General features: G+C 46.6%; 1 protein-coding gene across 1 annotated transcript in view; it reads left to right on the plus strand.

Annotated features, from left to right (window-relative positions):
* Positions 1–24,133, plus strand: part of SETBP1 (SET binding protein 1) — a 194,296-nt gene that overhangs the window by 13,217 nt on the left and 156,946 nt on the right. The window contains exon 2 of the mRNA XM_040336153.1: positions 21,255–21,873. Coding sequence (XP_040192087.1) covers positions 21,391–21,873 — 483 coding nt within the window. The 5' untranslated portion in view covers positions 21,255–21,390. The remainder of the gene's footprint in view (positions 1–21,254; positions 21,874–24,133) is intronic.

Consider the following 24,133-nt stretch of genomic DNA (forward strand, 5'->3'; position numbering starts at 1 on the left):
AGTGAAGGCAAGTCGGTGGACCATAAACATCTTTCATGTTGTGTCCTTCTATCTATTGACCACTTAAAGCGGGAGTTCACCCGAAATTTTTTTTTTAACCTTAGATTGATGCTCATTTTGTCAAGGGGAATCGGGTAGTTTTTTTAAAATCAAAGCCGTACTTACCGTTTTAGAGAGCGATCTTCTCCGCCGCTTCCGGGTATGGTCTTCGGGACTGGGCGTTCCTATTTGATTGACAGGCTTCCGACGGTCGCATACATCGCGTCACGAGTAGCCGAAAGAAGCCGAACGTCGGTGCGGCTCTATACGGCGCCTGCGCACCGACATTCAGCTACTTTCGGAAAAAACGTGACGCGATAGATGCGACTGTCGGAAGCCTGTCAATCAAATAGGAACGCCCAGTCCTGCAGCCCATACCCGGAAGCGGCGGAGAAGATCGCTCTCTAAAACGGTAAGTACTGCTTCGATTTTAAAAAAACTACCCGATTCCCCTTGACAAAATGAGCCTCAATCTAAGGTTAAAAAAAAAAAAATTCGGGTGAACTCCCGCTTTAAGTGGTCAATAGATAGAAGGACACAACATGAAAGATGTTTATGGTCCACTGACTTGCCTTCACTTCCTGTCCCAGTGACACAACAGGAAATAAGAGGACATCTCCATAACAAAATACAACTAGCATTTTTCAGGAGGAGGTTAGCAAAGTCCGCTCCTGCATTTTTTTTCCCCTAAATAGCTTTCTTTACCTTAGTGCAGTCCTCCTTCACTTACTTCATCCTTCGATTTTGCTTTTAAATCTCCTTATTTCTTCTGAGAAATCCTCACTTCCTGTTCTTCTGTCTGTAAATCCACACAGTAATGCGAGGCTTTCTCCCTGGTGTGGAGAAAGTCTCTTAAGGGGGTGAGCAGGAGAGTCAGGACGCCCACTAACACACAGCTAATTCTCTATTTGCAAAGTAGAGGGTGTCCTGACTTGCCTGCTCGCCCCCTACCCCCTTCAAGAGGTTTTCTCCACACCAGGAAGAAAGCCTTGCATTACTGTGTGGAGTTACAGACAGAAGAACAGGAAGTGAGGATTTCTCAGAAGAAATAAGGACATTTTAAAAGCAAAATGGAAGGATGAGGTAAGTGAAGGAGGACTGCACTAAGGTAAAGGAAGCTATTTAGAAAAAACATTTATGGGGGGTGGGATGAGATGGTGGTGGGGATGGGATCAGGGGCAGAGGGATGGTGGTGGGGAGGGGATGGGATCAGGGAGAGGGGAGGGAATGGGATCAGGGGCAGGGGGGTGGAATGAGAGATGGTGGGGATGGGATCAGGGGCAGAGGGATGGTGGTGGGGAGGGGATGGGATCAGGGGGAGGGGGGTGGGATGAGAGATGGTGGTGGGGATGGGATCAGGGGGAGGGGAGGGAATGGGATCAGGGGCAGGAGGTGGAATGAGAGATGGTGGGGATGGGATCAGGGGCAGAGGGATGGTGGTGGGGAGGGGATGGGATCAGGGGGAGGGAATGGGATCAGGGGGAGGGGGGTGAGATGAGAGATGGTGGGGATGGGATCAGGGGCAGAGGGATGGTGGTGGGGAAGGGATGGGATCAGGGGGAGGGAATGGGATCAGGGGGAGGGGGGTGGGATGAGAGATGGTGGTGGGGAGGGGAGGGAATGGGATCAGGGGCAGGGGGTGGCATGAGAGATGGTGGTGGGGATCAGGGGCAGAGGGATTGATGTGATCAGGGGCAGAGGGATGGTGGTTGGGATGGGATCAGGGGCAGATGGGTGGTGGTGGGGAGGGGGGTGGGATGAGAGATGGTGGTGGGGATGGGATCAGGGGCAGAGGGATGGTGGTGGGGATGGGATCAGGGGGAGGGGTGGGGATTGGATGGGATCAGGGGCAGGGGGGTGGGATGATGGGATCGGGGGGAGGGGTGGGGATTGGATGGGATCAGGGGCAGGGGGGTGGGATGAAAGATGGTGGTGGGGATCAGGGGCAGAGGGATTGATCGGATCAGGGGCAGAGGGATGGTGGTGGGGATGGGATCAGGGACAGAGGGGTGGTGGTGGGGAGGGGGGTGGGATGAGAGGTGGTGGTGGGGAGGGGGGTGGGATGAGAGATGGTGGTGGGGATGGGAATGGGATCAGGGAGGTGGGATGAGAGATGTGGTGGGGATAGGATCAGGGGCAGAGGGATTGATGGGATCAGGGGCAGAGGGATGGTGGTAGGGATGGGGGCAGAGGGATAGATGGATGGGATTAGGGGCAGAGGGATAGATGGATGGGATCAGGGGCAGGTCACTTCCACTTTCTTTAAACCATCAGTAATTGCTGATTTAAACGATATGGTATTTGGACACAACACCGACTACCGAATACAGTCCTGTACAGGAATATCTTGCTATTTTCAAAGCACAGCAGCAAACGAGGACAAAGTGGCCATTTTCTTGGTTGGTTTCGGAGCGGAGTAACAATCTCTATCATGCATCGGACTCTATTCGGTTGCTGGTGTTTTGTCCAAACAGCAATTTGTGAAAATCTGCAATTTGCAATGGTTTTAAGAAACCGGAAGTGACGCCGGTTCCCCATTCTGACAGGTTCGACATTTTGTCAGAGCAACGGTGCCGCTCAACACGAGTGGCTGGGGATGACGTCCAGCTCCAAACCACCAATCACCACCGCTGGTTCTTTTACCTGAGAGAGGCAGGGCGCAGCGGGATGATGTAATTGCTAATCGATTGCAGCCGCTCTCCGCATCGATTCGCTGATCATCTTCAACAGCCCCAGTTATATTGTGGGAAACTGCGTGGTAGCGGCTATACCCGATTTTGCTTGGCACGGGGCCGGTCGGTTTTGCCACTTCTGCCCCCCCCCCCCTTGACTCTCAATAGGTGTAATTGAAACCAGAAGTCTTTTTGCACGCAGGGCGAGCCAAGAAACGTAGTTTTCCTTCCAGGCGCGGAGGGGAAATAAATAATTTTTGCTGATGTTTTTTCAAGTCGCTGAAGCCTGGTTCCTGCCAAGATGTACACTTATTGTTATTAACACGTTATCAATTTAGAGCTTGAACTGTTTTAGAATAACTCTTTCTGTGCCAGCCCGACAGGACGGGGTCAGCCTGTCTCATCGGGGGTGCGGAGAAGACGCCCTTATTTGATTACCAATGATTACTTGTTTCCCCTTTTATAGTGTAGATAAAATAGAAAATGTGCCATTCATTTACGGTGGGTTCACGCTTGTGCGATGCCAGATATCGCATGTAGGTTGCTGTGGAGATCACGTGCGATGTCTGTGCAATGCAAATTCAGCCATACACACTGTGCCCACCCCCCTCACGAACGTGCGTCGGCGCAGATTCCGAGTTAGGTCGGCATATCTACTGATACGCCGGCCTAACTCTTACTGAATCTAGCTATATCAGTCAAAAATCCGATCGTGTCCGACACGGTGATGTAAAACACTAAGACTTGATTCTGAGCAGGCGTGGATTTTTGACCGATGGATTTCCCCACAGACGATCGTTTTTTTTTTTTTTTAACCATAAGAAAAATTGAAAACGTTTTTTTTTTCACCGATAGATAACAAAACGATGGGGCCCACACACGATCGGTTCGTCCAATTAAAGCGGTCCATCGGTCCGTTTTCATCAGACGAACCGATCGCGTGTACAGGGCTTTAGAGCAGGGCTCGACAAATCCCGGGCGCCAGGTCGCCATGGCCACTAGAAATAGGGTCCTGGCGACTTGGAAGGGGGGGGGGGGGGCAAAAAAAACACATTTTTTTTTGTGAGCTGGCGCCATCTTGTGGTGAGCCATTGGTATTACAAGTTATTACCACCAGATGTGAGCTGGCGCCATCTGGTGGTGGCCGTTGGTATTACAAGTTAAGCATTACAAGTTAAACAGCAATTCTAATGTAATTTTTCACTATTTTCACTGCCATCTTCTTCCCTCTAATTAGAACCCCCAAATATTATATATATTTTTTATCCTAACACCCTAGAGAATAAAATGGCGATCGTTGCAATATTTTCACACTTTTTTGGGGAAAAATTTACACTTTTTTAATTAAAAAATAAGACAACAGTAAAGTTATCCCCATTTTTTTTAATATTATGAAAGATAATGTTACGCCGAGTAAATTGATACCCAACATGTCACGCTTCAAAATTACGTCCGCTCGTGGAATGGCGACAAACTTTTACCCTTTAAAATCTCCATAGGCGACATTTAAAAAAACTCTACAGGTTGCATGTTTTGAGTTACAGAGGAGGTCTAGGGCTAGAATTATTGCTCTCGTTCTACCAATCACGGCGATACCTCACATGTGTGGTTTGAACACCGTTTACATATGCGGGCGCTACTCACGTATGTGTTCGCTTCTGCGCGCAAGCTCGTCGGGACGGGGCGCGTTTTCTGGCTCTGCTTTAGAGTGTTTTAGGCCTGGTTCACACCTATGCATTTATTTGTGAACCAGGCGTAATGGTGTATTTAGGAGACCAAAAGGAAGCAATTAAAAGAAGTTTATTGTTGGGGCCCTTTAATGGAGGAGCTCATTTGCACATGACAGGTCCTCTTTTTTTTACTCTACCATAGCATTACATGTTAAACCGTAGGACGTAGGAAAAAAAAAAGCCTCTAATTGTTTGTGTCACATTTATTACTGTCTGGTGTCCCGAGTGGTGAGGTCGCTGTGCAGAGATGATGCAATATCTGACTGTTTATGTGGGGAAGAGGCCAAATTTGGTGAATAGTAATAATAGCCGATTATCAGTGCTGGCCCCGCGCCCCTGGCTGTGCGTCTGGAACATGCTCCGAATTCCAAGTCCGGCCAGGCAATCGTATGTTCCAGGGCTCCAAGAGGACCTGTCATGTGGCTTCTCATTAAAGCGGAGGTCCACCCTAAAAAAATAAATAAAAAAAAATAGACAAAAATGCTACAAAAAATATATTTTAAATATATTTACCAGGAATGGCTGTTACTAGGCAGAATGTCCTCATCTGCCACTTTTCTGCACTATTTGATACAATGCAGTCAGATCGTGGCTAGTGGGGCAAGCCAGCGTGGTGCTGTACATCGCATACCGCGTTTCCCCCGAAAATAAGCCTGGGTCTTATATTAATTTTGGCAACCTAAAACACACTAGGGCTTATTTTCGGGGGGTGTCTTATTTAACTATGGTATGTACAATGATCCTAAAGTGGTTGTTATCCTAAAGAAAATAAATAAATAAATCATTTTCCTTTATAGCATGACAGATCTCCTGTGTCCCCTGTCTTCTCCCCTCCCTGTCAGGTCAGGAGTCAGTATTTTGATGTAAAAAGCATCTTAATATAAGGTACCTTTCTTGCAGCTTCCCTGGCTGTCGCATGGTCTACCTGGGCTCTTCTCTGCTCCAGGATCCCCGCTGGCATCGGCCTGCTCCGTGCACTGGGGAGGGGGCCGCAGGCATCGGGCGGGAGGAGAGCAGAGGAGGGGGGAGCCGGTGTCCTGCTGGCGTCGGCCCGCTCCGTGCACTGGGGAGGGGGCCGCGGGAGGAGAGCAGAGGAGGGGGGAGCCGTTGTCCTGCTGGCGTCGGCCTGCTCCGTGCACTGGGGAGGGGGCCGCGGGCATCGGGCTGGAGGAGGGGGGAGCCGGTGTCCTGCTGGCGTCGGCCTGCTCCGTTTCCTGGGGAGGGGGCTGCGGGAGGAGAGCAGAGGAGGGGGGAGCCTGTGTCCTGCTGGCGTCGGCCTGCTCCGTGCACTGGGGAGGGGGCCGCAGGAGGAGAGCAGAGGAGGGGGGAGCCGGTGTCCTGCTGACGTCTGCCCGCTCTGTGCGCTGAGGAGGGGGCGTCGGGCGGGAGGAGAGCAGAGGAGGGGGGAGCCGGTGTCCTGCTGACGTCTGCCCGCTCTGTGCGCTGAGGAGGTAGGGGCTGCGGGCATCGGGAGGAGAGCGGAGGAGGGGGGAGCCAGTATCCCACTGGCGTCTGCCCGCTCCATGTGCTGAGGAGGGAGGGGCTGCAGGCATCGGGCGGGAGGAGAGAAGAGGGGGAGCCGCTGCCATCATTCTGCAAAGTGGATTATAAAAAATGTTAAACTAATTTTACTAGGGCTTATTTTCGGGGTAGGGCTTATATTGCAGCCCTTCCCAAGAATCATGCTAGGACTTATTATCGGGGTAGGTCTTCTTTTCGGGGAAACACGGTATACAATACTTTTCTCAAGAGCTGTCAGCACTGATGCAAGCAGTGAGCTGGCTCTTGGGAGGCGTTATGCAAATATATTGCTTTGATTGGTGGGTGGGTGGCAATCTGAGGGAGTGGGCTCTCTCGTGTGATTTTGGGACGCCAATGATAGAAAAAAAAATGAAATCGACTGAATGAAAGAGTCATTCCAGGGACAGTCAGTCTGGGGAGGAAAGAGCTAGTTAATGCTGGATGTCCTCCAACCAGGAATTGAGGTGGGCGCTATTTGCCTTGCTGCAACCTCCTGTTCACATTGTGAGAAGCTCGGTGTGCAGTGACATCATGAGTAAGCAATTTGTGTACAGGAGAGGAGACGGTACAACTGCGGAATGCTGGAGCTCTGCTTTACATTACTTTAAGGTCACTTTAGTATGACTAGTTGGGTTATTGCTGACCACAGATGTGGCTTTGTTACTCGTCTAGTGCCGTGATATTCCAAGAGGGACTATTTGGGTCTAACCACCCAACAATGATCTGGTTAGCGAGTGTGGTCGGATTTTCGGGTTTGAGCAGAGGCGTTGACCATTATACTGTGTGTGTGTGTGTGTGTGTGTGTGTGTGTGTGTGTATATGTATATGTGTGTGTGTATATATATACACGCACACATTGTACATTATATAATACTGGAATAGAGTGGATTATAGGATTTTACAAGCATTTTAACTTGGTTCACACTGGGGATTCCTGTCAGGCAGGGAGAGAGAGGGGGAGAGAAGACAGCACATTACATGGTAAGACCTACCCCAAAAATAAGCCCTACTGTGTCTTTTGTTGCCAAAATTAATATAAGACTCGGGCTTATTTTTGGGGAAACACTGTATGAATGGGATGACTACAAGTCCCATCTGCCATCACGGCAAGGGACCCAACCCCCATATCAAAATGGATCTGGGGTTGGTTCCTGTGGTTTGTACTCGTGGTTGCTTCAGTGCAAAGATGTAAAAAAAACAACAAACTTTTTTTTTTTTTTTTTTTTTATTGTGGGTGCTTTTTATAGAAAAAAAATTCAAAACGTGGATTGTTCCTTTAAAGCGGTAGTTCACCCCCCCCGACACATTTTACCATCGAGACAGGCATTGTAGCGCGAGCTACAGTATGCCTGTCCCGATTTTTTTAACCCCGGACTCACCTTGTAATCCGACATCGTAGATTTCGGCTCCCGCGGGGAATGGGCGTGCCTATGGAGAGGGAGGATGATTGACGGCCGGCCCTGGCACGTCACTCTCCCCGAAGACAGCCGGAGTAGGTCTCGGCTCTTCACGGCGCCTGCGCACAGGCTATGCGCACGCGTCGTGAAGACCAAGCCTATTTCGGCTATTTCCGGAGAAGCGTGACGCGCCAGAGCCGGCCGTCAATCATCCTCCGTCTCCATAGGCACGCCCATTTCCCGATATCTTCGATGGACGACTACAAGGTGAGTACGGGGGTAAAAAATTCGGGACAGGCATACTGTAGCTCGCGCTACAATGCCTGATTTTAAGGTAAAAGAAAAAAAATATTTTTTTTTTTGGTCGATAGGGTGAACCCCCGCTTTAACCAGCTCTCTTATGTATTTCACACGTAACTGTTTTCCTGGAGGAATTCTTTCTTTGTGGTTGGTTTGTTGATTTCAGCCTTGGACGGGCAGATAATTGCGTAGCTTGAAAAGACACAAGTCCATCGTAATTATTACATTTGATATTTGGTCCTTTCTCCTTCCAGATGAATACATTTATTATGTCCTCCAATAAAGTGGAGCCGTTACCATTATACGGCGGTATTTTATAAGCTCGCTCACATTAATTCAATGATGTCTAGCCCGCGACCTTCGTTTTGCCGGCAGAGGTGTCGTAAAAAATCTGCGTCGGATCCACTTTTTGATTTATGGTTTGTGTTCTGAAATCCACCAAATGACGGCTCGTCCTGGGAACGGGCTGTGACCCAAAAAAGCGCGGTGCTTTAGAGGAGCTCTCCTGACCCTGGCTGGGGTTCAAGAGTCCCGGAAACCTTGATACAAATTTGCTAATGATTCTCTTGCTATCAAAATTGAAGTGTCACATTGTCACCCGGATCAAGTCCTTTTGGCAGCGGCAGGGAACAGCTGTCTGCTGCTTTTTTCTATGGTGAAAAGCCAGCTTTGTTGGAGGAGAACTCCGAACATGCTCGTTATTTGAAGGGGAACTTTTTGTTTATTTAAAGCTGAACTCTAGGCAGATCTAGAAGACGCAGAATAATGCGGCTCTGTCATTATTAACCACGTGCTTACCGGCCACTTAAACCCCCGGCCTGCCCAGACCAGCTCTCACACTTTGACAATTGTACCCAAATGACATTTTTATAACTTTTTTTTTTTTTAACACAAATAGAGCTTTCTTTTGGTGGTATTTAATCACCACTGGGGTTTTTATTTTTTGCTAAAGGAAAAAAAAAAATACGGAAAAAAAAAAAAATATTTTTTTTTTTATAGTTTGCAATATTTTATAACGGGTAACTTTTCTCCATTGATGTGCACTGATGAGTCTGCACTGGTGGGGGCAGCTAAGGTGGCACTGAAGGGCACTGATGGGTGGCACTGATAGGTACCACATACAATGGAACTGATAGATGGCACTGTTGGGGTGGCACTGATGGGGACCACATATGGGCGGCACTGATGGGGACCACATATGGGCGGCACTGATGGGGACCACATATGGGCGGCACTGATGGGGACCACATATGGGCGGCACTGATGGGGACCACATATGGGCGGCACTGATGGGGACCACATATGGGCGGCACTGATGGGGACCACATATGGGCGGCACTGATGGGGACCACATATGGGCGGCACTGTGTTGATGCAGCACTGTTGATGAGGCACTGATGGGCAGCACTGTTGATGAGGCACTGATGGGCAGCACTGTTGATGAGGCACTGATGGGCAGCACTGTTGATGAGGCACTGATGGGCAGCACTGTTGATGAGGCACTGATGGGCAGCACTGTTGATGAGGCACTGATGGGCAGCACTGTTGATGAGGCACTGATGGGCAGCACTGTTGATGAGGCACTGATGGGCAGCACTGTTGATGAGGCACTGATGGGCAGCACTGTTGATGAGGCACTGATTGGTGACACTGCTGGGTTGGAGCTGGTGGGCACTAGTAGGCGCCACTGGCAGGTGGATCAGTTGGGCACAGATGTCCCTCTGACAGACGCCGGCCATTGATCGTTATCGGCGTGAGGAGAAAAAATAGCTCTGTTTACATCACATGATCAGCTGTCATTGGCTGACAGCTGATCACGTGGTAAGGGGTCAGGATCTCAGACTTGCTGATCACAGTGCGCGCCGCGCGAGCACAGGAGGACGTCGTCTATTGATGCCCTCCCGGCAAAGTAGGTCCGCGCTGTAGCCGTCATTCGGCTATAGCACAGATCTGAAACGGTTAAGATGTTAGTCTTATTAAACCCTCTAATGTACAATTCATAAAGTACTGCATACCTCATTTCCATGGGCCTGGCCACTGACTGGTGGTCTACAGTGGATCGCTTCATCGGCAGTGCTTGTCATGTGACTGGTAGGAGATGTCCTGTTTTTGAAGAGGAATTTCACACTGAATCCCACCTAGGGCAGTAACCTCATCCCATTAAACCCAAACACATATTAATTACACAGGTTCTGTGGCTGATTAACCAGTTCCCGACCACCGCATGTACATATACGTCCACAATATGGCACGTACAGGCACATGGGCGTATAGGTACGTCCTCGCCTATTAGCGGGTGGGGGGTCCGATCGGGACCCCCCGCTACATGCGGCGGTCGGGTCCGCTCGGGGAGCGATCCGGGACCACGGCGCGGCTATTGGTTTATAGCCGCTCCGTCGCGATCGCTCCCCGGAGCTGAAGAACGGGGAGAGCCGTGTGTAAACACGGCTTCCCCGTCCTTCACTGTGGCGGCGCATCGATCGCGTCATTCCCTTTATAGGGAAGACACGATCGATGACGTCATTCCTACAGCCACACCCCCAAACAGTTGTAAACACATACTAGGTGCACCCTAACTCCTACAGCGCCACCTGTGGTTAACTCCCAAACTGCAACTGTCATTTTCACAATAAAGAATGCAATTTAAATGCATTTTTTGCTGTGAAAATGACAATGGTCCCAAAAATGTGTCAAAATTGTCCGAAGTGTCCGCCATAATGTCGCAGTCACGAAAAAAATTGCTGATCGCCGCCATTAGTAGTAAAAAAAAAATAAAAAAAAAAAATGCAATAAAACTATCCCCTATTTTGTAAACACTATAAATTTTGTGCAAACCAATCGATAAACGCTTATTGCGATTTTTTTTACTAAAAATAGGTAGAAGAATACGTATCGGCCTAAACTGAGGAAAAAAAATGTTTTTATATATGTTTTTGGGGGATATTTATTACAGCAAAAAGTAAAAAATATAGCTTTTTTTTCAAAATTGTCGCTCTATTTTTGTTTATAGCGCAAAAACTAAAAACCGCAGATGTGATCAAATACCACCAAAAGAAAGCTCTATTTGTGGGGAAAAAAGGACGCCAATTTTGTTTGGGAGCCACGTCGCACGACCGCGCAATTGTCTGTTAAAGCGACGCAGTCCCGAACTGTAAAAACACCTTGGGTCTTTAGGCTGCATATTGGTCCGGGGCTTAAGTGGTTAAGGTGGTAATTAAACTCACTTGGTTCCTTATCTGCATTAAATTGGCCCCCAAATTTGATTTCCCGTTCTTCTCTCTCCAGTTTCTGAATTTGCTCCTCTGAGCAGCAAACGAGTTTCCAGTATTGCACGGATTACGTTTGTGATTAGGAATGCTCCTCGTCACGGGCACCTGACTCGTTACCGCTATGTGCCATTCTATTTATAAAGCGCCATTTAGACCCGTCACATGGCTCTGGCTGACCGGCAGGTTCTGCGTCTTTGACTTTTCCATAGAAAGGTAGACGTTGATTATTTCCTGTCTTCTGGCAAACCTTTGTAACGGCTGAGCGGAGGAGACATTAGTAAAGGACAACGGCTTCAGGTTAATGATTCATCGCCCTTTTCACACGTCTGGGAACAAAACAAAAATGGCCGTTATTGGAGCGACAGCAGCGTTCACTTGGGTAGATTTAGTGTCCTATTATTAGGCAACGGATTCACCAGTCTGATATGAAGACTTGGCGTTTTCACAGGTATGTAAACCCTGACATTAGAACTTGTAGGCCTCGTGCAACTGGGATGATAAAAAACCAGTAACGTTGGCTGTAGAAAGCTGTAGAATGATTTTTTTTGGGGTTTTTGCGCTAGAGTTTTTCAGTGTGGTTTTTTTTTTTATTTTTTTTTTAGCAAAACGGTACTCCCATAAAAGCTTATGCCTCAAAAACGCTGATAAACACAGAATAGCTGCGTTTTTTGGCGTTTTTAACCACTTCAGCCCCGGAAGATTTGGCTTCTTAATGACCGGGCCATTTTTTTGCGATTACGGCACTGCATCACTTTAACTGACAATTGCGCAGTTATACGACGCTGTACCCAAATAAAATTGATGTCCTTCCCCCCCCCCTCCCCCCCCACGAATAGAGCTTTATTTTGGTGGTATTTGATCACCTCTGCGTTTTTTTTCCCCGCTATAAACAAGAGCGACAATTTTGAAGCACTATAGCCTCATGCACACGATCTGACTTTTCCGTGGATTTTTGTTTCGAAGGGCGTTGCCCGTGATCTTGTTCTGCATGCACACGGCAGGATTTTTTCAGCCAACTTTCATGATCAAATCGCATGGTTTTTCAGATCTTTACTGCCACCCTTTGGGAAACTTCTGCTATTGTTGTCTGATCTTGTTTTGACTTTAGTACACACGATCGTATTGGCCGACGTAGGCCATTTGTTGCCGGAAAGTTTGTCTGTTCTCACAGTGAACGTTTGTCCGATGGAGCGTACACACAGTCAGATGGTCCGCTAAAACAGGTCCGTCGGACATTTGTTGTCAAAGTCTGATCGTGTGTATGGGCCTTTATCTTTTTTACTTTTTGCTATAATAAATATCCCACATTTTTTATTTATTTTTTCCTCGGTTTAGGCCGATACGTATTCTTCTACATTATTTTTTGGTAAAAAAAATTGCAATAAGCGTTTATTGATTGGTTTGCACAAAAGTTATAGCGTCTACAAAATATGGGATAGAATTATGGTATTTTTATTATTATATATTTTTTTACTAGTAATGGCAGCGATCTGCGATTTTTATATATATTGTATTGCGCGCTCCGGCATATAGCGCGCACCCCTAAAGTGGACCCGCATTCCTGTAAAAAAAAAACATTTTAGTACTTGCAGGTTTGGTGTCTTGTGCAGCGTCCATCGGCGGCCTCGTCGGGTCCGGCGTCCGTCTGCGGCTTCGGTGGTGTCCTCCTCGTCGGGTCCGGCGTCCTTCTGCGGTGTCCTCCCCGCTTCCCACGCTGAGTTTGAACACTGCGCCGGCATATACCGAGCCTAGTACACTCGTGTATAGTTGGGCAGGCTCGGCTCCTCTCGCGGTCACGTCCTGTGCATCCTGTACATCCAGGACATGACTGCGAGAGGAGCCGAGCCTGTCCGACTATACACCAGTGTACTGCGCTCGGTATATGCCAGCGCAGTAGTTCAAACTCAGCGCGGGTATCGGCGTATATCGCGCACCTACGATTTTGCCCTGAATTTCAGGGCAAAAAAGTGCGCGGTATACGCCGATAAATACGGTAATATAGAATTTATAGTATTGGGAAGCCTGCCTTTACACGCACATGAACTTTTTAATGGTTTCCTAGTCCGTAGCGTTCAATATTGAGTTGGCCCACCCTTTGTAGCTATAACAGCTTCAACTCTTCTGGGAAGGCCGTCCACAAGGTTTAGGAGGGTGTCTATGGGAATGTTTGACCATTCTTCCAGAAGCACATTTGTGAGGTCAGGCACTGATGTGCATGACAAGCCCTGGCTCGCAGTCTCCGCTCTAATTCATCCCAAAGTTGTTCCATCGGGTTGAGGTCAGGACTCTGGGAAGGCCAGACAAGTTCCTCCACCCCAAACTCGGTCATCCATGTCTTTATGGACCTTGCTTTGTGTACTGGTGTGCAGTCATGTTGGAACAGGAAGGGGTCATCCCCAAACAGTTTCCACAAAGTTGGGAGCATAAAATTGTCCAAAATGTCTTGGTATGCTGACGCCTTAAGAGTTCCCTTTACTGGAACTAAGGAGCCAAACCCAACCCCTGAAAATCAACCCCACGCCATAATCCCCCCTCCACCAAATGATTAGGACAAGTGCACAAAGAAAGGTCCATAAAGACATGGATGAGCGAGTTTGGGGTGGAGGAATTTGACTGACCTCAACCCAATAGAACACCTTTTGGGATGAATTAAAGCGGAGGCTGTGAGCCAGGCCTTCTCTCCTACATCAGTGCCTGACCTCACAAATGTGCTTCTGGAAGAATAGTCAAACCTTCCCATAGACACACTTTTTTTTTTTTTTTTTTTTTTTATCATGCACAGTAATGCCTTTTTTTTTTTTTTTTTGTGGAACTCCACTTTAACCACTTCCCGCCCGGTCAATAGACAATTGACGTCCGGGAAGTGGTTGTGAAATCCTAACTGGACGTCTATTGACGTCCAGCAGGATTACATGCCGGCGCATGCCCGTGGGGGCGCGCAGCATGGCGATCGGTAAGAAAGCTCTATTTTTGGTAATAAAATTATAAAAAAATTGTTTGCGTACAGTGTAGCATGACCGCGCAATTGTCATTCAAAGTGCGACAGCGCTGAAAGCTGAAAATTGGCTTGGGCAGGAAGGTGCGCAAGTGCCCTGTATGGAAGTTGTTAAGGAGTTAAGATTGCTGGCATATGGTTGTCAGTGACTGACGGAGCCCTCGTCATGTTTACATGAACAGTCACCAGCCATGTGATCAGAATGTACACAAATGTTTCTGAAAAGCGTTTGCTTTATCCGCCAAACACAGCCTCTTGTGTTTTAGTAGTGTTGACACTGCGCGAGTGCACGCCTGCCTCCTGCCTTTATAAAGCCAATGACCATGATATTGATTTGTGGCAACGTATGGGATTGTGTTTGCTGTCAGCATTGCTGAGCAGTTACTAGAAAGTTGGAGGGAGAGACGGCCCGGTGTTTCCCTGTACTCAAGAGGCGACATGTGGGAACAGCCAAGGACAGGTACATCTTCTTCTAGCGAGGCTCGCTGTAGTTCCTGTCCCAGTTTCGATATGAGTTACAGCCCGTCAGAAACATTGTAAAACGGCGGCAGAAGGAGTTTACTTTTTTCCCCGCTCTACTTTAGTGCTTGTATTTTGTGTGCCTTAAAGGGAAACTATAATTGCTTTTGGTAAAAAAAAAAAAAATAACATTTTTTTAAAGGTTTATCTTGCATGATTTTTTTTTTTTTTTTTAATTATTGCTAAAGTGTATGTCGGGGCGAAAAAATGTAGGACATCTCACACATTGCTTTATGTTTTGTCAATTTTAAAAGTGCTGCAGGTATGGAGAAATCCCTTTTTGATTTTTCTAGAATTCATTCTTAACAGGAGTTCCTTGAGACCTGAAAGCTTTTCCCACTGTTTAGGGGCCTTCACCCACTGACCACCAATTTAACACAGCCCTTCTCCCAATGACAACCAAATCAATGGGGTCTTTCTCCTCTGGCTACCAATGTAAGAGGAAAATTCTGCATTGACCATCAGTGTAATGCCCCATATACACAAGTAGGTTTCCCGACGGGAAAACTGCTAGGAGAGCTTTTGGCCAGGAATCCCGGCCGTGTGTATGCTCCTCGCAGTTTTTCCGATGGGAAAACTGGCCAAATACCGCCGGACAAAAAAAGAGAACCTGCTCTTCTTTTTTTTTTTTTTGGCAGAATTCCCGGCAGACTTTTTCCCAGCGGAAAAGCCGGCTGTGTGTACGAGAGACTACAGTTTTTGGCAGTTTTCCCATTGGAAAAACTCCTGGCCAAAAGCTCACATCAGAGTTTTCCCATTGGAAAACCCGCTCGTGTGTATGGGAGAGCAGGTTCTCAATTTTCCCGTCGGGATTGCCGACAGACCTTGACCCGTCGGGAATCGCAACCATGTGTACAGGGCATGAGAGGAAATTTCTCCCACTAATCACTAATGTAAGGAGGTCCTACAATGACCACCAATGTAAGGGGACATTTATTTTATGTCCACTAATGTAAGGAAGCATATCTAAGTAAGCATTCTCTGGGACCTAGAAACTTTTTCTATGGTGTAATGAGGCCTTTTTCCCATTGACCACCGATTTATAATGTTAAAAGTGTAAGTCCCTTTTCCTTGGCTACGGATGTAAGAGGGAACTTGACCACTGGTATAAAAAGGAACCTCCTACTGATCACAAATGTCGGGGGGGTTCTTCAATGACCACCTATGAGCAAAAGTATTCTTCACCACCAATATAAGGGGGGATTTTTTAGCAGGTGTTTCCTGAGACCTTAAGTGTATTGCTTGGTTTCAGAAAACGTAAAAGGCTGCTCTACACGGTGAGAGGGAGGTGTGGGTTTGGATCTTCACTCATTCAACATTATGGGTGTTTCCATGGTGTTTAGTTTGTAAAGCATGCTGGACAGGGTAACCTTCAATAGAATTGTCCGTGACGTACATTACATTTTTTTTGGATTCTACCATTAGTAATACTCTGTTTTTCCCGAAAATAAGACCTATCGTTATTTTCCAGGAGGGCTGCAAAATAAGCCCTACCCCGAAAATAAGCCCCAGTTTAAAATGCTTGTAAAATCCTATAATCCATTCTATTACAGCAGTATGTAATGTACAGTGTGTGTGTTTCTGTAATATAATTGCGGGGAAGAGAGCTTCGGCGGGTCACAGAAGCACAGAGCGGTGCGATAACGAAGGTATTTGGCACAATTATATTACAGAAACGTACACATTGTACAATATATAATACTGTAATAGAGTGGTTTAAGTTCAAACTGGGGATTCCAGTCAGGCAGGGAGAGAAGACAGCACATTACATCAGGGGTGTCAAACGCAATTTCATCGTGGGCCGCATCAGCATTATGATTGCCCTCAAAAGGGCCGGTTGTATCTGTAAGATTAGATGTCCAGCACATCCCCTTCCCTTTTGTCAAGAGCCACCCCACCATCAGAAGTTGAGTCCCCCACTCTCCCTTACATCACAGTGCACCCCTTGCTTGATAGCAGAAAGTAAGGGTCTGGAGTTGGACCAGAGGAGGGCTGGAGCTCTCCTGCAGCAGGAGAGGTGCGAGGGCCACATGAAATGGCCTGGAGGGCCGGATTCAGCCCGCGGGCCTTGTGTTTGACACCTGTGCATTATATGGTAAGACCTACCCCGAAAATAAGCCCTACGGTGTCTTTTGTTGCCACAATTCATATAAGACCCAGGCTTATTTTCAGGGAAGGATGGTATGTAAACCGTAACAGATATGCCCAGAACTGAAAAATAGAGGAACAAAAGTCGGGACCCTTCTTCTAAATGTGTGTCCTAGGGGCTTCCATCTCCTAAAAGACATCACACTTTGGTGCAGAGTTTTCTGTCTTGGCTGCAGATAAAAGCACATCCTCAGTCTGTGTTGTAATTCTAAATGCCATTGTTCACCCCGGATGAGCAGAAACTTATACTGTTTGCTTTTTTATTACCCCTGGAGCTGGCGGTCTACTCTGGCTGTAAATCCTGTGATGTATATATACACGTGTACATACATCTGCATTAATGAAAGCCCAATCGCACCCTAATTTGACTGCGGCTGTATATCCAAGCCTGCAGCATTGCCGTCCTCTGCCAGAAAGTCACTGCTCGCTGTCGGTGTTCTAGAAAAATGACAGAAAGAGAAACCGCTGAGACTACAGTATATGAGTGAAAACAGAAGTGGACCTGGATGACTCTTGTAGACTCGTGTCGCAGCTCGAGTCAGATGTATGAAACCTGTTTTAAAGGTCACCTACATCTCCTCCAAAAAATTAAAAATTCAGTGCAGCTACAGCAACTTCTTGAAATATGGCTTTGTGCTGAGATCAGGCTCACAGTGGAAGTGGCTGCTGTGTTAGCTGATGGGCAGGAAGGGGAGGTACTTGGGGGGGACCAAGTTTATCTCGGTCTCATCAGACCAGAGGACATGGCTCCAGTAATCCATGTCCTGAGTCTGCTTGTCTTCAGCAAACTGTTTGCGGGATTTCTTGTGCATGATCTTTAGAAGAGGCTTCCTTTTGAGACGACAGCCATGCAGACCAATTTGATGCAGTGTGCGGCATATGGTCTGAGCACTGACAGGCTGACCCCCACCCCCCCCACCCCTTCAACCTCTGCAGTAATGCTGGCAGCACTCATACGTCTATTTCCCAAAGACAACCTCTGTATATGACGCTGAGCACGTGCACTCAACTTCTTTGGACCATGGCGAGGTCTGTTCTGAGTGGAACCTGTCCTGTTAAACCACTGTATGGTCTTGGCCACCGTGCTGCAGCTCAGTCTCAGGGTCTTATCAATCTTCTTATAGCCTAGGCCATCTTTATGTAGAGCAACTATTCTTTTTTTTTTTCAGATCCTCAGTTAGCTTTTTGCCATGATGAACTTCCAGTGACCATTATGAGAGAGTGAGAGAGTGAGAGCGACAACACCAAATTTAACACACCTGCTCCCCATTCTCACCTGAGACCTTGTAAAACTAAGGCTGCATTCACACCTGAGCATTTTGTCACCTGAAGCGCGACGCTCAAAAACGCTAGAGGGGAAAAAATACATTATTCCCTATGGAGATGGTTCACACCTCCACTCCAAAACGCCTGACGCCGAACGCCTGAAGCTCAAACAAGTTCCGGACCCTTTTTTGTCACTCGAATCGGGCGGTTTGGGCGTTTTTGAGCATTTCTATTTCCCATAGAAAGTAATGGAAACGCTCGATTCAAGCGACTAGCGCGACAACGAGCGTTTGCTATGGGCGTTTTGTCGATTTAATCGATAGAACATTTTACCCAGGCAGAAGATAAAAAAAATCTACCAACATAGCAACAAGTGATGAAAAGATGATCATTTTTCCTATTGGCTAAAGTAAAAAACGTCGAAGTACAAAAACGTCGGACGACACTGTATGCAAACGCGCAAATAAGCGCGACAAAACACTGGAAAAAATGACCGAAAGACCTACGCTCAGGTGTGAATGCAGCCTTACGAGTCGCATGACACCGGGGAGGGAAAATGACTAATTGTGCTCAATTTGGACATTTTCACTTAGACATTAATGGCTGTGTGTTGAGTTATTTTGAGGGGACAGCAAATTTACACTGTTATACAAGCTGTACACTCACTACTTTACATTGTAGCAAAGTGTCATTTCTTCATTGTTGTCACATGAAAAGATAGAATAAAATATTTACATAAATTTGAGGGGTGTACTCACTTTTGTGACATGCTGTATACGTGATACTGCGCAGCACGCTGCCCTGTAGCAGTATATCCACTATGGGGTGGTTGGCAAGTGGTTATGAGAAGATTGAAAAAATAATAATTTGTATTTGGCGATTTTTATTTTTTTCATTATTATTATTATTATTTATTTATTTATTTTTATACATTTTTATCTTAAAACCAAATCTTTTTTTTATTTTTTTATTTGAGCAAATCCGTTGGTAAAAGGATTGCGATCTGATATCGGCAGGTGTCCCGGTGTGAGTTTCTGTTGCTCCCACCAAATAACGTTCATTAGAATATTCACATCAAAAACAGTTTCTAGAAAACATTGTTGTCTTCCAAGAATCGAGATCAAAGTGGAAGGTCTGACAACACCCTGCAGCTTCCTCACACCTGTGACCCTGGCAGATCGGGCCCCGGCGGTTGCCTGGAGAGAGAAGCTCTTTGTGAAGGGAGATGGTTTGAGTGTTGTCTTCGTAAATCAATTCAAACAAGTCATTGTTGGGTACTTAAAGAGCAACAACAAGAAAGGGAGACAACAATGGAAAGCAATTAGTAAATTACTAACATTGGCCAGCAAACACCGCAACCCAAGATAAAGTCATAAAATCGTATCAAAATACAAGATTCCCTTAAAGCTGAACACCAGAAGAGAGACAGAATCTACTCTTGCATTGCCCCCTCTCATGCACTGCAAGAGTTCAATTCTCATTTAGTTTAGGGGTGCAGGGGTATGGTGTATTACTTGACTAATTCCTGGCTTTGGCAGGTGTCTTCCATCCATACGACCTGTTCAGCTCCCTGATGCCCCCCTTGCACACGATTGGATTTTCCGTCGGAAAAACCTTGGATGGTTTTTAAGACCAAATTCCGCTCAAGCTTGGCTTGCCTACACATGGTCACACAAAAGAACTTTCGACCGTCAAGAACGCAGTGACGTACAACACTACGACGAGCCGAGAAAATTTAAGTTCAATGCTTCCGAGCATGCGTCAAATTGTTTACGAGCACGCTTTGGAATTGCTACAGACGATCTGCATTTCCGATTGGATTTTTTTCCGGCGGAAATTGAGAACCAGCTCTCAAATTTTTGTTGGCGGAAGTTCCGACAGGAAAAGTCAGATGGAGCATATAGATGGTCGGAATTTCCGACCAAAAGCTCACATTGGACTTTTCTTGTCGAAAATTCTGACCGGCGCATTAGGCGCTCTTGGCTGCGGTCGCATGCTTGCCACCTCTATGTACAATGCAAGGTTTATTGCCCTGCATTGTACATGATGGCACTGGGGGAAGGCCCACAGTCTCAAGCTTTTGAGTAGAAGAGAATGGCGCCAACGTGTGTGGTGCATTGTGAGTCTTGTGTTGCACTGCATTGGGCTGGCACCACAATGGACCCCACATAGAGTAAACGAGTTGCCATGAATTGTGGAACATGTTGTCAAGCAAGCGTGAATGGACCATATTTGTCCTGATCGCCAATGTTAGAGAATGAGACTGAGGCTAAAGCCAACATTTTGAGTTGCCACCAGAACAAGAATGGCATCTCATGCTGAAGGGGACTGGTGGGGGTTGGATTCAAGGCTGAAGATAACAGTAACAATTATATTTTCTACTTTTTTTGCTTTAGTATTCTTTCCCTAGCAGCACACCCATCCCCCTCTGTCTGAATGACATGGTACTTCTAGGTATGAAATGACATGTGACTCCCTATCTGTCTCTTCTAAGTTGTTGCACCTTGCCCACTGACACGGTGCTTCTTCAGGAGACGGGATGTCTCTTGCAAGTTATTGCACCAAGACTCCTGACATGGTGCATCTTCCTGGGGCCGGCGGTCTCTGCCACGTTTTTGCACCTGGTTCTCCTGACGTGGTTCGTCTTCAGGGTGCATGCTGTTACTTCCAAGATGTTGCACCTGGACCCCCGACAGTGCATGTTCTTGGAGCCACTGTCTCTTCCAAGTTCTTGCACCTGGACCCCTGATGTGGTGCATCTTCAAGGGACTGGTTGTCACTTCCACGTTCTTGCACCTGGCTCCCCGACATGGTGCGTCTTCAGGGTGCATGCTGTTTCTTGCACCTGGCCTCTTGACATGGTGTGTCTTCAGGGTGCCTGCTGTCTCTTCCAAGGTCTTGCACCTGGCCCCTCAATATGGTGCATCTTCAGGGGGCCAGCTGTTTCTTCAAAGTTCTTGCACCTGGTCCCCTGACGGGGTACGTCATCAGGGGGCCGGTTGCAAGATCCAGGGAGAGCTGGCTCCCTTATGATGCTCAGTGGTGCATGCTCTGTAGAGTACACTTGGGCTTCCTGGGATGCATGACATATGCATCTTAGGAGGCTTCAGGCAACGTAATACATCTTTCTTGCTTAGGCAAGAATCTAGGAAGTACTGAGAGGTTTGCCCAGAAAACCCCAAAAAACAAAAAATTGATTATGAGAGAATGATGGAGAGTGGGTGGATAGCGTAATAGTCTGCTTTAGCTTCACTATAATATCGTATGCATTACAAGATGAAAGTGTTGGTACTTTTTGTTTTTATTGAACGCAACCAACCTGGCATTATTAGAATTAATAACTCAAAACGTACCTATAACCTCTAACTAAATTAGTCTTATTTTTCTTCTTCTTTCAGATTCCTCATTCTCCCCTCCCATTGCTGATTTTGGAATATTTAAAGCGACCACTTAAGTACTTTCACCGCTAGAAAACGTTTTGTCAGTCCAAGACCCATATACTTTGCATAAAGCTTGTGGTTTGTTGGATTTGTCATGGAGCAACGTGAAAATTCCAGCGGCAACCGGCAACGGTGTTGTGAAACAGATTTCCTGCCATCCGCCTCATCGGCGAAGGCCACGGCCACCTCTGGTTGTGCCGGAGGAAACACCTTGATGCCAGCCCCTGGGGCCACCAAGGCTGGTCCGGGAAACGTGGAGCCGGAGGAAGACGATGAGCTTGGGTCGGGCCGAGACGTGGATTTAAACTCCAATGCGGACAGTGAGAGATGGGTGAACGGAGATGGCTTGGAAGAGCAGGAGTTTTCCATCAAGGAGGCCAACTTCACAGAGGGGAGTCTGAAGCTCAAGATCCAGACCACCAAGAGGGCCAAGAAGCCCCCAAAAAACCTGGAGAACTACATTTGCCCTCCAGAGATTAAAATTACCATAAAGCAGTCGGGAGAGCAAAAACTCTCCAGGGCTGGGAGGGCCGGCAAAGCTGTGAAGGATGACGAGAGGGTTCACCTGAGAAAGAAGGTAAGGAAACTGATTCTATAATGTTAAAGTCAATTGTTCTGAAGAGAATTTAACTCAACTGGAAGAAGTTTCCAAAAATGAAGTTACTTTTTCCAAATTTGAAAAATAGAAAATCTAATTATTCAAAATTATAAAATGTTTTTTATCTTCAAGTTTATCAAAAACATTTTGTTTAAGTTGCTTGTTTTTGAAACTATCTTCTAGTTGGACTTTTTTTTAAAGTTGGCCTGGCTTTGCCCATGCAAATCAAGAGTTTTATTGAATTGCTGCATTACCCATACCTATTGGTTATACTCCTTGGCCTTTGCTACCCCACTGCCTTGTTCATAAGAAGCCTCATGAAAGTTTACCGTTGCCAGAGCTTACCCATGGCTAAGGACTTTTCCTCCACCCCAACGTGACTACAATGGGGCCTGATTTTTGGCGGGGAGTGAAGGTGAAGCGAGTAAAAGCAGCAAAGAGGTGGGAAGTTAAATTGACATGTTGCTTAACCTTGCAGCTTCCATCTTTCTATTGTAAATGGTTAGATTAAAATAATAAAGATGGCTGATGAGCCATTCCCACATTGACTTCTCATTGGCCCAGCGAGACTGTAGAACTAGACTACAGTTAAAGGAACTATGTTGGTTTATGGCCTTTTGCACGTAACTTGGATCTTTTTTTTCGTAACGGCCTTATTGAATAAGCCAATGTGTGTGTGGACTTTTCGGAAGGGCAGAATGGTTCATTGCCAGTTCCAATGTTGGCTTTAGGATGTCTTTACCGTAGCCTGTCCTCGTTGACTTGGATCCTAATGGATAAAGACTTCCACCAATGACCAGTAAGGCAGTTGGATTAGTTTCTAGCGCTGTATGGAAGTTTTTCTGTACCATGCAGCCAGTTTGTACCCATTGAACGGAAGGAAGGCTGGTGTTGTGATGTCACCGGTTGCAAGCTTTGTTCTCATGGACTTGACTTTGCCTTAGATGATGATCTGGGAAGGCCAAGGAAGAAACCAATCCTTGATGTAGCCAAGTTTGATCTCGGAATGTGCTATCCGTTCTCCGGAACTTGGTTTCTGTTTTATAAATTGTCCAGCGGTATTAAGCGGTATAAAACCTGAAAACTTGGTTATCACTATATTGATATGGCTGCCTACCTAAATCCTTTTTTATTTGGTGGGAAGAAGATCCATGAGCTGCACATCAAAGCAGACTCCTATGGGGTAGTGAATGGCAGCCTTAGCCTGGGCTCCATATTTGGAAAATGCTGGAGAGTTAAACCATCCGATAGGTTCCTCTTTCTCTTGGTGACTCTGTTGGTGAGATCTCAGGTCTGCACGCCTGCTATGTTGGGAGTTGGGAATGATAGCAAGGAGATTTCCCTGTTCGAGTATCTGAGACACATAAGAAGCCATGATCCGGCAAGCCTGCATGGCTCCTCTGGTTGGAGCCCAGGCTAAGGCATTCATTCACTTCCCCCACACGGGTCTGCTTTCTGATGTGCCGCTCACGGATATTCTCCCCAACTTGAAGCCTGGAGGAGCTCCCTTTCCTAGCCAGCACTCATAGTGGTTTAGCCTGGACTTCACCTCTTACCTGAGCGGCACCTATTTTTAGTTTTTTATTTGGTGCATTGATTTAATATATACCCTACTGTGTTTTTTTTATGATAGGCTAGCAAATGGACAGAAATGGGGGGGAAAAAAAAAATATAAAAACAGATCCGCCCCATGTGGAAGGGGCCCAATATTGCATTAATACTATAATAGAAAGATGCAATCAAAGTATTAAAAAAATACACACTATATATTTTTATATATATATATATATATATATATATATATATATATATATATATATATATATATATATATATATAATATAATTATGTGTATTTTTTTTTTTTAATACTGTGATTGTATCTTTCTATTATAGTATTAAAGCAGTATTAGGCCCCTTCCACATGGGGCGGATCCGTTTTGCAGCAGTCTGCCAGCTTAGCGGGAGATCTCTCCGTTCTCTGCTGAGCCGGCGGATGACAGGTCCCTCTCTGCTCACTGAGCGGATAGGGGCTTGTCGAGCGCCGCTGCTTGCTATGGAGAGATGGGACGAAAACGGACAGCATTTCCGTTTTTCATCAGATCTCATGCGATCCACCAGGACGGATGGTGACGTATCGCCATCCATCTGATTTTATCGGATGTCAGCGGACATGGTTACCGCTGACATCTGACGCTCCATAGACAAGCAAGGAGCTCAAGTTCGCCGAAAAAACTGTC

The sequence above is a fragment of the Rana temporaria genome, chromosome 1 (genome assembly GCF_905171775.1).
Source record: "Rana temporaria chromosome 1, aRanTem1.1, whole genome shotgun sequence".
NCBI lineage: Eukaryota > Metazoa > Chordata > Amphibia > Anura > Ranidae > Rana > Rana temporaria.